General features: G+C 38.8%; 1 protein-coding gene across 1 annotated transcript in view; it reads left to right on the forward strand.

Moving 5' to 3' along the window:
* LOC103470631 (transmembrane protein 132C-like) overlaps window positions 1–15320 on the forward strand; it is a 160593-nt gene that overhangs the window by 132062 nt on the left and 13211 nt on the right. Inside the window, exon 5 of the mRNA XM_008419240.2 lies at window positions 5927–6070. Coding sequence (XP_008417462.1) covers window positions 5927–6070 — 144 coding nt within the window. The remainder of the gene's footprint in view (window positions 1–5926; window positions 6071–15320) is intronic.

A 15320-nucleotide genomic window follows, 5' to 3' on the forward strand; every position in this document is an offset into this window, starting at 1 on the left:
TGTCTTCATTATTGACTGAGGTAGCAGATAATTAGGCCCTCAGCACTACTATTTATTCTTAGTTGCCAGCTCTTTTTGTCCTCAACATGACTCCTCATTACATCTTCCTTTAAAGTGAGTAGATCAACCATCAAAGCAGCCATGGAGGTAATTCTCCTTCTGCCTTTCTTGACCGGCAGTAATGAGCAGATCAGATTGCTGACCGCCGTGTACCTCAGACAAGTGGCCGCAGCCGAAAAGCACTCAGAGGTATGTTGAAAGGCAGCGAGGCGTGGCAGTGAAGTGGAGAGGTTTTTGGTCCCAACTCCCTCCGCACCCTCCACCGCTTACACTTCAGCCATGTCCGTTCCATCAACCAGGAAGAAACAAGGGAAAGGAGAGAATAAAGGCAGGCAAGTAACTGGCCCTTTCTTTAGGAGCGCGAGAGCAGGAAACCAAGAGAGGGGCACAAGAGAGAGAGACCCTCATTAAAAGGCTGTGTCTTTGCTTCACAACCATCCCACCACTTCAATGCGCTGTCATGCAGTGATGTATCGCTCTGCATAGTGCTACCAAGGCCTTTATTCCCACTCTCCTCCATGTTTCTCGGCTCTATGGCCAATTAAACGCCCACTGGAATCGAGGGAAGGAAGTTTCACGTTGAGCACTGCACAGAAAACTGATGAAAGGACATGTCTCTTTTTGTCTGCTTAATAGCTTCAGGACACTGAGTGGCATTTAATGGCAAGAGCATGAATCATGAGTTACAAACTCCCACTTTAGGTTCTGGATTTGTGAAAATGTTTATCTGACACATAAATGTCATGTAGGACAGGTTAGTTGACTATTAGCATAATTCATATTGGCCCTTCAAAACAACAAGACCTTCACTTAATGACTTTATAATGGTAGCGCAAACATCTTGTCAGGTTTTTAGAGAAGATCACAGAATCTCTAAGTTGTGCTTTATGTGCAGCCGCGCAAATGGTTAGCTTTGAGGTAGCCACGGCACTGGCTGATACGATCAGGTGTGCAGGGAGCTTCACTTATGCTTTTCCAACATATTTAACACACAGCCTACTCTTGTTGCAGGACACACGATGCAGTCTCTAAAGTCTCCTACTCGACACGCGTTCGACCTGTTTGTTTGGTGGCTGTGGCTGGCAACACGGGGTCAGAATGTGGATGCGTCGGCGCGTTTGTCGAAGCAGAATCCAACGTAACAGTGGGACGGCGGGCTTTGCTGCTTCTCATTCTGCCCATGTCACTCAGGCTGACACCATAAATCTCACTTATTTTCAGATCCAGCCGAGACATGGGGAGAAATTACGGCCCAGAACACATTACCAGCCACAGCGGCGTGCTGAATGCTAACAGAGAGATCTTTGATAAAGCAGACAGGCAGTTCTCCCACAGATTATTGAACAAAAGACCCCTGTCTCCAAAAACTGGAGATTGTAAGGTTTGCTTGTAAGCAGAGCGCAAACACCAGCATCAGCAAGAGAGAGCTAAATGTATTTTAAAAGTTAACGAAGGCATTTTTTTGTAATATTAAGCAATATTTACGTAGAACCTATGAAAAAGGACAAACAGGTAAGTAAAAGGGGCAGTAGACACGTGTGCATTTAGATTTTGTCACACTGTTTTTGTGACGTTACTCCAACAGATTATTTGGGAGCTGGTGTCAGGTTAGATTAGACTAAAATGTTTTGACTTTGAGGCATAATTTGGAAATTATGCTGCAACTAGATTCCAAAGAATAACGTTATGACACAATCTTTTTAAATAGCTGACTGGAGAGAAGTGCAACGCTCGTTATTTACCTTCCAGCCCTTTAACCATAATGTCCCCAACCTCTATTTGAATTTTATTAAGCTAAAATAAAACATGCTGGTGGCTAATACATTTGGCTGGAGGTCCAATTTTTTTCAGACCCGACCAAGAAAAACATGTCCCCAAGTCTAAACGATTGATGGGAGTATTCCTAATATTACTTTGAACCACAAGATAAACAGCTAGAGCAACAAATGCTGTAAGGATTCATACAGTTTCTCATGAATCTATTTTATAGAGATCTTTTGTAAGGACTACAGTATCTCTACTGAGCCGCTGGAATCCCTTAATGGTTGATGTGGTTCTCCAGAGACCCGCTCAATATGCCACACTGCACCAAACTTTAAGCTGTATTCATGAGCCGATTCATTAAGAACTCATGATTATCACAAGGGTTTGCATGGATTATCAATCGCCATGTAAAAAGAAAATCTCAGAGGTGTAAATGTGATATAATAAGTAGTATATATGATTTTGTAGTTTGTTGACAAGGCACAGGAATTTTTTAGTAACTTATATTCAGATCTGACTTGCTTTCTATCCTGTAACTTTTAATCAGAGAATAATGTGATCACTGGATTTATCATCAGATGTCGGAAGTGAACAAGATCACGTTTGCTGAAAAGGACGCCTTTCTGAGTACCAGATGAAGTCGTCATCAAACACTTTTAAAATACCGCAGGAACCTGAACAGGACAGCGGACTGTTCATTTTTGGTCAAATTTTAATTTGGGGCCTGAAACATTTCAAATGCTGATCATATTGAAAACTCATCAGGCTCTGGGCAAATTCTCCTACTCTCAAAAGCCCACACTTCATTGTGTCTCTATTCACACCGCTGTAAGCTTCTGATTTGCACCACTGGTTTCCATTTTGTGTTTAATTGCGCTGTCTGTGTTTAAGTGTGTGGACCACTGATGCATCGCCGTGGAATCCCGCTGTGGCTTATTACTGCCAGGCTCCGCTATCCGCTGTCCCTAACCTGCTGGGTCATTTCCAGCTGCTGTAATCTAACATTAGCCTCAGCTTTCACCGAGTCCCAGCCATTTACCCCGCTATATATTATAGATGACCCCCTGGAAATGGAAGAATCCCAGCAGACATGGAATTAATTTACAGCAGTCCTCAGTTTTAAGGAAAATTAAATCAAAGTCAGTGCCACAGACGGATAGAGGTTTTATGTTGCTCCATAACGCTGTCACAGTCAATAAAACTTGAATGAAAAGCTATTTGATGATTAAGTGTTTCCTTTTTTTTTGTTATTCGTTGGTATCTCTTGGCTTTCCTAATAATAATCATTTCACTCTAAAGTCGCAAAGTCTTCTAAAGCCGAAGCTTCTTTCAGTCGAACCTAATCCCCATTTCTTTTTTTTTTCTTTTTTTTGAATGAATGAATTTCATTTGCAAGCTCACAAACACAAGGTAAGTCTTTAGAAACTGAGCTGACAGCGTGTGTTCATATATATTGTGGGAATACGCAACGTGAAGTCAGTCACGTCTGAGCTCATCAGGTTTCGTAGGAAAACTCTAAACACATGTGACGTTTAATTCTGCACAGATCCCTCCACTCCAGAGGTAGATCCTTCTTTTTTTATAAAAGAAAAGGAAGAAAAAGCTGACAATCCTCAGTACTAGCATGGCTTCGACACAAAGGAGATGATAGAGGGGGAAAAAAAGAAAAAGGATGCCTTAGGGTTCCTGACTATTGAAATGAAGGATATCGGGGAGAGGAGCTTTTGTCGAAGATGGCACCAATAGCAGAATGAGAGCGGCTCACAATGAGGGACTTTTGTCAGGCTTTACAATTAGATGAAGTGAATTTAAGCTCACCTGTGTATGGAGTCCTGTTTGCTGTACAGCACAGCCATTACAGCTATACTTGGCATCAGAAGGAGCTATTTGCAGAGTTTAGTGTCAGCATAAGTTCAGTACAGCTTGTAAAGTCCATCCATTGTACTTTGGTGAGCTTAGAGCGTAAAAGTTACCCTGTAGTTACCCTAATTGGTCCCAATTACCGACACTGACAAAGGCGTTGTGTGTTGGTGTGTGTCTGTAAAAAAAAAAGGTTAAGATTTCTGTTCAGAGTAATGAAGTGAACTTAGGAACCAGAGATGTCTGGACCACTTAGTTCAATTACAGTCTCCTGCAGTGCAGGTGAAAAATTGGTGGATGTGAACTAATTGGGCATTAAATAACAATTTGCACATAAAGAATAAATGTGTATCAGAAGCATCTGGTTCACTTATGGTAAATTCACAAATGCTTCTTGTTGTATTTCTGCATCATTTTTAATAATAAGAACATTAAAATCCTTTATGATTCTTTGTTAATGCTATTAGTTGAATCACAGACAATCCAGATCTAACAGGACACTAACAAGAGTTTAATAGTCTGCTTGTTATTTCGACTCATTCTGAAACACCTCCTAAAATATAGAAAACAATCCACAAGTCCTCTGTTTTATTTGCTTTTGAACACAAATCATCCATCCAGTCATCCATCCATCAGCCCAGCCAGCTGTGAGTTTGGTGCAGATCATTTTCAGCATTCGGTTGTTTATTGATTTTTGCCAAATTGTTGGATTGATCCAGCCTGATCCGGAGTCCTGAGTTGAATTTGGTGATGATGAATCTGTGGAGGAAGCTGAAGATTAAGGCGATGGCCCTGAGGTCTTCCAACCAAAACACTTGGAGCTCGTCTCTGAAGATAGATCGTCAAAATACCAGTGAAAACATTCTTACAGTTCATCTACAACGAGGAGTTTGATTGCTGATCATGTTTAGAAATAAAAAAAATGTTTCTATTATTTCTATTACTATTGAAAGTTGTGTAAATGTTTAATGATTTATATTACAATGTAATTAAAAATAAATACATGAATAGATGTAACCTCTATTACTACACTTTTAGAGGTGATATGTTACTACATTGAGGTGAGATGTGATTAAATACATAATGTTGATAATTCAGTCTACATGTTATTTTATTATTTTGGGTATTAAAGAAATAAAAGTACATGCAGTTTAATGCACTAGTCATCTAATATAATCCTTTGAATACTTCCTAAGTTTGTTTTAGAGCACAATTTTACTTTACTTTTATTTTACAATTTGAATATTAAATTTGTTCCACAGCAAAGTTGATCCAATCGCAGGGTTGAGAAAATTAAGGACAGAATTGATTGAAACAGGAATTTCAAAGCCACGTGTGAAACGTCGCCCCTGGCAGACGGAGACTATCAGTAAATAGAAATCTTGTAACAACAAGCAGGATGCAGCGAGGCACGAATAGAGAAAAGGCTGTCAGCAATGACAAGCGCTAAACTCAGTAAACCAAGTACTATGCACCGTTAAAAACAAGAAGATGCAACGCATAACGTGGCAATCTCAGGAAAAATAAATAAATAAATAAAAATAGGTGTGTTATGAAAACATAAACGGAGAAACCTGCAGTGAACAAAGGAAGAGACAGAATTCAATAAAACCAGAAAATTCACCTGCAGGATGGGTAAATTATTCCAGCTAAAGATAACATGGACGAGAAATACGTATTAAAACAAGATGAAGATTAAATTTACCAAACCAGAAAGCAATTAAAGTCATTAATGGAAAGAACAAAAAGATAAAAATCAAGCTCAACAGAACATGTAATAGAGCTATTATTTTGATTACTCTTATAAAACCAAATTTCTTCCTCTGCTGTTTCACCAACCAGAGACAAACATGTTGACAAAAGTTCTGCATATTTGCAATATATTCAAGTTGTTCTATGACAGATATGCTTATTTTTAGCTATATTTTACAGTGCAATTATGGACAAAGTATGGATGATTACAACTAGAACAAATAATAAAAGCAGACCTAACACTGAAGTTACCCTACCTATAAAGGTAACAAGTAATTCCACCAATTTACAGGCAAAAGATCTAATTTATCCTATGAAAGAGTAAACCAGCCAATCACAATGGAGGATACCATTTCAGTGGATAACACCATAACTATACGAGCTCACCTGTTTCCATCTGCTGCCTTGTTTCTGATCTCGGTAAGCCGATTTTTGCCGATCAGTTTTTGTGTGGCATTCTCTTGACCTTTGTTGTCTTTTCTCTTTGCAGGACACTGAGATCCTGAACACTGCTGTCCTGACCGGGAAGACAGTAGCCGTTCCAGTAAAGGCAGTGACCATCGGAACGGATGCCTCTGTCACCGACGTCTCTGAAACGGTGACATGCCGCTCGACGGATGAAGACGTAGTGAAGGTCAGTAAGGTGAACTGAAAATGACAACTTTCTGCAGCTTTGCTGCCCTAAACAGACTTTGTCAGCTACTTCAAGTGTTTCCTGATGATTTTGATGTGATTTTTTTGTTGTTTTTTTTCACACCACCATCTTGAATTTTGGGCAGCGTCAAGGTTGAGTTTGTTAAAACATGAGAAATCACAAGTGTTGTATTTCGCAACACTTGCAAAATCGCAAATGTCTATGCTTAGAGAAATATTTACCTAGTAATTAACTTTGTCACAATGGTTGCTTTATGATGATGATGGGTTATATTTAGGGTTGGTGTCCTGCTCTCCAACATGGCCTCCCATAAAGACCAGATTTGTTCTGACTTTTATGGATTGTTGTTTTATAACTCCATAATGAACCTCTCTGCAGCTTTACCCCGTACTGTACGCCTTGGTCTTCATGATGTTGTTCTCCAACAAATCTGTGAGGCATTAAAAGAACAGCTAGAGTCAGACTGAGCTTAAACATCTGTACTGTATTGGTACTTAGATGAGTTATACAAACATCATCGCACTGGATTTTATTTGTAAGTCTTAGGGTGAAGGAGAAGAATGATACAACGCTTTACGGCTTTTATTTCCAGGACATTTAAAAAGGATTTATCCTTTTTGTTTACACTTTTCACAATTATTTACTACTTTATTCTGCCACATAAAATACCAATGGAACACATTAAGGTTTGAGATTTTAACGTCTAAATTATAAAACGTTAGAGGTGTATGGATACTTTTGCAGTTCACTGTATGTGACAATCAGCCGATTCTGTTTTAATAGCTCCGGTTAATACTATGTAGTGAACATAAGTCACTACATGGTAAAACGTCTCCTACAGATTTAAAAATATGATCTCAGATATCAGGGGCTCCAAAGAAGACACTCGCCCGCAGAATTTCAACAAATCAACCAAAAGGCAAGTATTTCTTTACTTCTGTCTCTATGAAAAAGAAGAACTTCTTCTCAAGAAAGAAATACCTCGGATATACCAAGACAGAATAAACCAAATAGTTAATGTCATATAAATGACACATATTGGAACCAATCAAACTCTGAAACCGTAAACTGTTACGTTTCTGCTAACGATACACACGTGGACATAAGTAATCAGAATAAATGGCCAATCATAATAAAAATGAGATTAACTGCTTTTCTACCCATGTAAACAACATTTGGATTATTTAATCTGAATACATTTCAATCAAGAAATGTTTGCGCATGTAGACATAGCCAGTGTTTCTGCTCTGGTTTAGGTTCAGCACAGCAGGGAGGGTCGACTTCAGAGTCAAATTTCTGCTGCTGCTGAGATATGTCTCTAAATCATGTGTCCAGTTACAATTTTCGATTATGCAAACTTAATTAATTTATCTTTATTTTGGGAAGCACTCAGTTTGTAAAGACGGAGTGACGTCACTGTGCAGAATACGGTATATTTTACAGAGTTCTAATATTGCTGCAACTTAGAAGGAAATGCTTAAGACGCTCCGTCTTTTAAGACGTATTCTTCTTTTTACACCAGCGTTGCCTTAATGTAGAGGTGGAAACAAGGTTTTCTCTTCATTATGTTGAAGGCACATGTTGCTTTCCTGGATTCAGATTTTGACAGCTAAGGTTAGGGGTATGACTGGTAAGGCAGTGTTGGGAATATGCTGTTTGCGTACATTTGCATCTCATCTGCCCACTGTAACTCCACATGTTGTAGCTGCATTCTGTATAATGAAGCCATGCCTATTAAAACACTGAACCAATTCTCAATATTTTAAGCAGAAAAAAAAAAACTGTGCCCCAATATTTCATTTCAGCTTTTTCTAGCCTGTAACTTTACTGTTTACATTTGCATTCACCAACAGGTCTTGCGCACACACACACACACGCACACACACCGCATCCCAGCATTAAGTTGATATTTTAGAGCTCACCTCTGACTCAGAGTATTGCTGCTGTGTTTCAGCTGCTCACAGGAATATTAGAACTGAAACGAGCCAAAGCAACAACACAAACACACTCTGACGGTGTCTATTCATGAGTTCTTTTGGAAAACTTTCCATATTCATGCTAGCCATGAACTCAAAGAAGAGGTTGTGAGCGAGCGTTCACAACCCCCCGCTGCCAGGGAGGATGGCTGGGGGAAGGGATGATGTGTGCACACTTTCCAGTTGCACTAAAATGAGCTGCAGCTTGCAGTATGCAGAGCGGTCGAGGCAGCTTAATTGCTTCTGTCATGTTAACAGTGTGAACACGCCGGAGACGGACTCGCCCCACCTACACGCTTTCCACTTCCTTGCTCATATCTGCCGTGGATTGTATCTGTCTGGTGAGTTGTTAATTTCCTGGGCTAGATCCAGCGACAGCCCTAATGCTCTCTGTAAGTATTCTCCCGCTAGCTGCCTAATGGGTTTGATTAATGTGGCAGCGGATCCTCCTGGACGTTTGCGTTGCTTTGCGAGGCAGAATGACAGAGAGCAGAATGTAGCGCAGAGAGGCAGACCTGCCCCGGGCCTGGGTGGGACACCATGAATGTACGAGACTTTAAAACGCCTGCTCGTTAAGTTTTAAAAAAAAGAAGTTTATCCAATCACCAATTTTGTATGTAAATTGAACGCGAAAGGCTGACATGTTGTCGTTATGTATTTCTGAAATAATTTAAACCCCTTTTTTGGGTGGGTTAATTATTTTATCACCATAGACGACAAAATAAAATCATGCAGGTTTAAAAGTATACAGTATCATATTTATTTGGCAAATGTGGATGTTCCAAAAGCCTTCAATTAATTCATCTTTTACTCAGCTCGGGTGTCAAACTCATTTTTTATTTTTTTTGGTCCATATGAACATCATGAATGTCCTCTAAGAGCTGGTTGTGGCAGAGTGCATCAATAAAACTCTAAAAACAAAATAAAAAAATATATACCATTATAAATCTGTTAACGAACTTTTAAAATATTGTCGCTACTAAAATTTTATTATATTTTCTTTTCACGTTGACGTAATTTGGCACTACTATACAAATGAAAACAAGTTAATTTGACTAATAAAATAATATTTTAGCACACAGCTGTTATCTTGAAGCTGTTACTTAGCCTCTCTAGAGTCTTGAGGGCCACATAAATAGCTTTGGCTGGCCTGATCTGGCCCACGAGCCTCGGGTTTGGCACATGTTTTAGAAATATCCAGCCTTAAACATGATGATATTTACTCAGTTGAGAAAGAAAAATCTATTTCTCTGAAATGTACAAAATCAAAGGTGTCACAACTATTTGAAAGTGATAAACAAAAAATCATTTTAAAATAAATGTACCTGAAGCATTTTTTTAAATTAAATTTTACTTTCTAAATGTATCAGTTTTCTATGAATTTCTAATCTGCGAATTTCTATTTACTTGGTGAAACGAAACAGAGGACTATTGTTTTAAGCCTCTGGCTACAAGGATGGACAAGTTCTCGTTTGTTTTGCTACCAGACTCAAGTATCAGGTAAGGAAAGTTAAACAAAACTTTAAAGCTCTCTGGTGGGAAACTGCAACAAAGTGCATCACTTTGGAGGTCACTAAATCTCCATGACAACTATTATTTACGATCCACATGCCAACTGGCTAACTGGTGATCTGGGAGTAGTGTGACTACTATCCAACCATCACAAATGTAAACACGGCGTTTGTTAAACTCTTTTAGAACTTCAAGTGGAATTTTTTTTTTTACTAAAATCGAGCTTCTAGGCAACAAACACCCCAGATTGGTTTGATATGAAATGAAAAATACCTTGTGGCCGTTGCAAAGTATGGTATCTGTGATGCTGTGGGCCTGTTTCTCTCACAAAGTTTCTGTCAGCTTTCGCTAGAGCACAAGGCATTGTGAAATCAGGAGATTTAAAATGAAAGTGTGTCCCCGTTTGCTACACTTCAATAACAGAGAAAGTTTTTATCAAGAGTGTCAAATATTCTTTTTCTTTTTACTGAGAATTTTGAACTGCAAATTATTGCTAAGCAAGTAAAAAGGGGGGGAAAAATCACAATAAGATCATTTTTTTATTTCAAGAAAAACAAAATTTTTATTGGCCACGAGTAATTTAAATTTGAATATTCTCAGGATTGCAAAAATGTTTAAATGTCGCTACCCTGGTTGAGCTAGAGTGATTATGCAGAGGAGCAGTCTGAACTCTCTCTGTGTGCTACAAACTTGTGAAATGTTATTAGAAGGCAAAAGTGGCTTGTATGAAAGTATTGACAGCGGGCGTACCAATTAGTTTGGCACCTGCAGGTTTGTTAAAAACAGACATGGGATTTCTTTCTCTGCTTAACATGTTCAATCTTAAAGGTTGGTGTTTTCAGCATGAGATTATTCTACTGCATTAAAGATCAAATAAGTTTATTGGCTTTTTACATTATCCCAACCAGGAGTGTCTCTATAATAGCCATGAAACAGTAGCAGTAATAGGGTTTTAAAAAAAGTAAACAGTATTGGTATTTCTTTTGTTTTTTTTTTTTGTGGTCTATTAGCGTCACAGAACTGAGCCAGATGCTGTGAAAGATTTCTGCCGAAACGAAGCCAAGAAAACGGCAGACATGTGGGAGCTGTCAAAGGCACGACCGTCCCAGCAGAGTGCAGTTAAAAGAGGGAGAGCTTAACAATGAGGCCTGTTAAGCAGCACAGAGTCCTCTGATATCTATATCAGTTCAAATTCTTTCTTTGGGAACCCATGTGGAGTCCAATCTGCTCCATGACAGGCTGCAGCCAGGGGAGGAAAGCCCGGCCTTACGGGAATGTTCAAACGCCTCATTAGGCGACTCCACCAGTCTCTTTTACGTTGGCATCCTGCAGCACAAGGACATGAGCAAGGTACTTCTTTGTGTGGAATGTTTATTCACTAGAGAGACGCAGATTAAACACCCGTTTAACTTTTGCATGTCCTCCTCAGTTGTGGGGAATTCTCTGGTGTTTGACTGCAGTCTTGGAGGACGGCCTGCAGCATGCCTTGCAGCTCTCCCATAAGGCCTTTGTTAGCATGCAAAGAGTTTTGTTAGTTTTAGTAATGTTATATAATTTTCCAGCTAAAATCGTTTTTGTTTTTTAAAAAAAAAAGGTCTATATCTTGATTTCTGCTGTTTGAAGCTCATAAGAGATATGTTTTATTTCCATGTCTGAAAGTATGAAATGCCCAATAAAAGTGTGAAGTTACATCAGGAACGCCTCACTCACTCACCTATGCATTACGCAAACGCCAGCCCAAACTAAAGCAGGGAATTTGCATTTGACTTTGTAATGCAAAGAATTATATGGCAGCTTATAGTGAAGAAGTGGAGCAGTAAGAAATGTTGTCCAGAAGCAGTAGCTTGGAGAACTGTTAACCTAGTTCCCTTTGAAGGGATTTAGAAGTGTCCTGTGGAGAGCCAAGTGTGGCTTCAATTCACAGTTGCAAAAATATATATAAAATCTTTTTGCAAAAAACTGCAGATAAAGGTATCTTCTGATCCAACTTTGACTTGATCTGGACATGCATTCAGTCTAATCATGCTTTATTCATCAAGCCCCTTTTCACACTCATTCATCAGCACATTCACACAAATAATGTATTTTAGCTATGCAGTGGTTGTGCAAATCTCCCTTTTCTGCATATAATCTGTGTTTTTTACTCATGAGGGTTGAACAGAACTGCAATAGTTAGTAAATGTCCACATAAAAGTCCAAGGAAACAATTTCTAACTCCACTCAAACTGCATGGCCGTGTTCAGATCTGGTGTTAACATGGCTGATCTGATCTGACCATCAGCAGGATGGTCAGATCAGATCATGTTCAGGATGGAAGATCTCTGCTTTACATGCAGAGGATTATATATAGCTACATCACTGAGTGGGTTATCAGCCAATGTCCACTGGTGTTTCTGTAACTTAATAGATTCAATAACTTAAACTACATTATTATTCACACAGGGCTTAGATTAATCTCAGACTCATTTTGTTTGCTGTCCTAGGTCACTTGTGTTGGTTTGAAAACAATTTAGTAGAAGAAATCGACTGAGATCAACACAATGTGTCGCTAACAGAGAACACGTTAAAAGTAAAGAGTGCTGTACAAAAAAAATAAAAAGATTTTTTTTAACTGCTAAACTTTCTGCGTCTGTCCTAACTGGGCCTTCTCTCTTAGGTTTGGGTTAATTGTTTTGAAATCCTTTGCAAATGGTGTTTTTCTAACAGAAGCATTTTATTGTGAGTGAGGAGAAATCAATCTACTTCTACAACCTCACACATCTGTCTTACATAGATGATCTTTGCCTCGTTAAACGCAAACTGCGTCCTTTGAGTTGTTGTCAATGTTTTGGACACTTATTCCCCATTTAAAAGATTATTTTTGTCAAGAAATGAGCCCCTATTCTATGAATTTCAAGGTCATTCCATGAGTCATCTTGGATCTCAAGGTTGTTCCTCTACGCTTCTCATCACTACCCATATATGGCACTTTCTTTGTTTTAGTAGGTGGGTCTCAAAATGTTCTTTTTGTTTCAGAAATGTTTGATAACATGAACACTTGGAGGCACCAGATTCTTACAGGGAGGTAAATCTACAATCAATCAATCAATAATCTGAAAGGAAAATGAACCACATCAATACGTATCAACCCAGGGCAACGTTTTGCAGCGATGGATTTTCTTCTTTATATAAGCAGCCTGCGTACATGTGACCTCACACAATATGACATGTTGTATTTCAGGGCTGTATTTTACTCTGCTGAGCTGTGCGGGTCAAGGTCGGATTTATTCATGGAGAAAGTAGCAAAAACATAAATAAATAAATACATAAAAGTCAAAATTCACAGCTATTTGAGGTTTCTTTGCAGCCAGTATTTTCAGATTCTGTAGAGTTTGTAAGCGGTCTTTTATATATATTTTTTTTGTCACTTCAGTTCCATGAGTCAGCCAAGATTATAAAATTTCAAGTACATTGTAGAAAGAAGTAGTTATTTTGATTCCTATATTTTATATGGTGGATATTTCAACTGAGTTGAAAGCTGACTCTTATGAAATATTTAATTCTATAAAGGGCATATAATTAATCATGACTATATGCAGATTCCCAAATAAAGGTTGTCCTCAGATCATCACTAAATGATGAGGTGCAGAACCACTTTTTTTCCTACGGAAAATGGAAAAACAAAAAGTTTCTTCTATTACTTTTTCATCTTCAAGCAGTTTTATTCAATGCAGAATTGCAGAAATATTCTTTGATTTTAAGCTCACTATGCTATACTTGCATCATATTGTTTCCTTGGTTCCTTGCTGGAGTTTGCATCACTTTTATGAACAAGCATGCATGTAGATGAATTAAGATTAAAGAAGTGTTGGATATCTAATTACAGTTCCAGTCTATCTGAAGCGAAAGCCAGGTCTCAGTACAGTATGAAAGTTCTCTTTAAACTTTCTCCCAGTTTGTCATGTTACATCCACAGACTTCCACGTATTTTTCTGGGATTTTATGCGAAAAACCCACACAAAATAGTGAATCATTTGGAGCATTGTCAGCCCCTTTGACAATGCTGCTCCTAAATGAAACACTGTGAAACCAGTTGCCTTCAGCATTAAGTAACCTGGCCGTATGTCGTTTAATCTCATTATAAATAAATCTCAGGGGTTTGTTGGAGGATCTTAATGAATAATCAGCATCACAAAGACCAAGAATCACACCGGACGCATCAGGGACATATCTGTGATGAAGCTTTCAAACTCTCACAGTGCCTCGTTCCAGCTCTTATCTTGGCAAAGGAAAGAGTATGACACGACTGCAAACCTACCGAGACGGGACCGTCCACCTGAACTGACAAGGCGACAAAGGAGAGCATTAATTAGAGAAGAAGCCAAGAGGAGAGAAGCAACCATTAGTTGTGCTTTATGCAAGTGTGGCAGTTTGAAAGCTATTGGTGAAAAAAAAAGTTCCAATAAGATTATTTTAAAGTTTGTCACAAGCCATGTGGGATGCAGAAAATATGAAACCAAAATTTAACTTTTTGGTCTACAAACGTCGCCCTGAACGCACTGGCAGCGAGGATCCTTTAGCTCAGCAGAGAGAGAGAGAAGCTTTCTACGGTTGCTTGGAAGATTGATGAAGCTAAAAACAGAAAACCCCCTGAAAGAAAATCTGTTATTGTCTTCAAAAAGAGATTCAATTTTTATCAAGACAACTCTGCTCAAACACCACCGAAGCTGTAATTGCAGTGGAATGTGGTTGTGCAAAAGTATTGACTCATGCAAGCTTAATATAAATGAATCTCGCTCACACTTTTTCTTTCACTTTGTTGATTTTATTTGATTCGATGTTGCAATAAAAAGGCACTGAAGTTTGATTTTGCAACATAGCTAAATAAAAAAAACACGGGTAGAAATACTTTGTCAAGGCACTTTACCGACAACAAACTTTAAACAGGATGAGTGCCGCTTTCATATCTAGATGTAAACTATCGAGTAACGGCAGCAGATTCCCTCCTCACATTCAACCTGCCCTGAATTAAGAGGAAAAACGTAGTTCCGCAAAAGCTCAAATTGCCGGCTCCTTGTTGGGAGATGAAAAGCGAGATTCTCACACGAGGCTCCGGCTTTATTCTGTCACATGCAAAGTTTTCTCGCTATTCACAGAGGAAATGCTGCTGCGGCTTTATGATGAATGGGTGTTTCCAGTTTTATCTCACTGTGGAGAAATAACTTGGAAGGAAAGAGGAAAGATATATCCCCAGATCATCTAATTCCAATATGGCTCCAGCTACATGATAAGATCAATAAGATTGACAAAGCACCTCAAAAACAAAAAAACAAAAAAAAAAGAAATGTCTCCAATGTGATGCTGATTAATAACGTGTCTGTGTTGTGTGAGTCCCTTTGGACCGTCTACGTTACGTCTAGATTTCTAAGATAAAGAGGAGGAGGACTGTGGATATAGAGGAGAGAAGGATCAAAGAAAATGATGAATTTAAAGAATCAAAGCAACAAAGACGCAAACAAAGAAATTGTCCCATTCCTTTCTTAAAGTGATTTGCAAAACAAATGGTTCAGAGTTTGATTATTCCATCTGCACAAAGCTGCTCTGCTCTTTCTACTTCCCATCTGCTTGCTTCTTTTCGCTTTTAGACCCAAACGTCGCCTCGCAGACCGATGTCCGGTTCAAAGAAGTCATTGCAGAACCCTTCCTCTTCTTTCCCGAGTGTCAGCCTCATACTGAGGAGGACCTTTCATCTTGTTCAAAGT

This window comes from Poecilia reticulata, linkage group LG9 (genome assembly GCF_000633615.1).
Source record: "Poecilia reticulata strain Guanapo linkage group LG9, Guppy_female_1.0+MT, whole genome shotgun sequence".
Classification (NCBI taxonomy): Eukaryota; Metazoa; Chordata; class Actinopteri; order Cyprinodontiformes; family Poeciliidae; genus Poecilia; species Poecilia reticulata.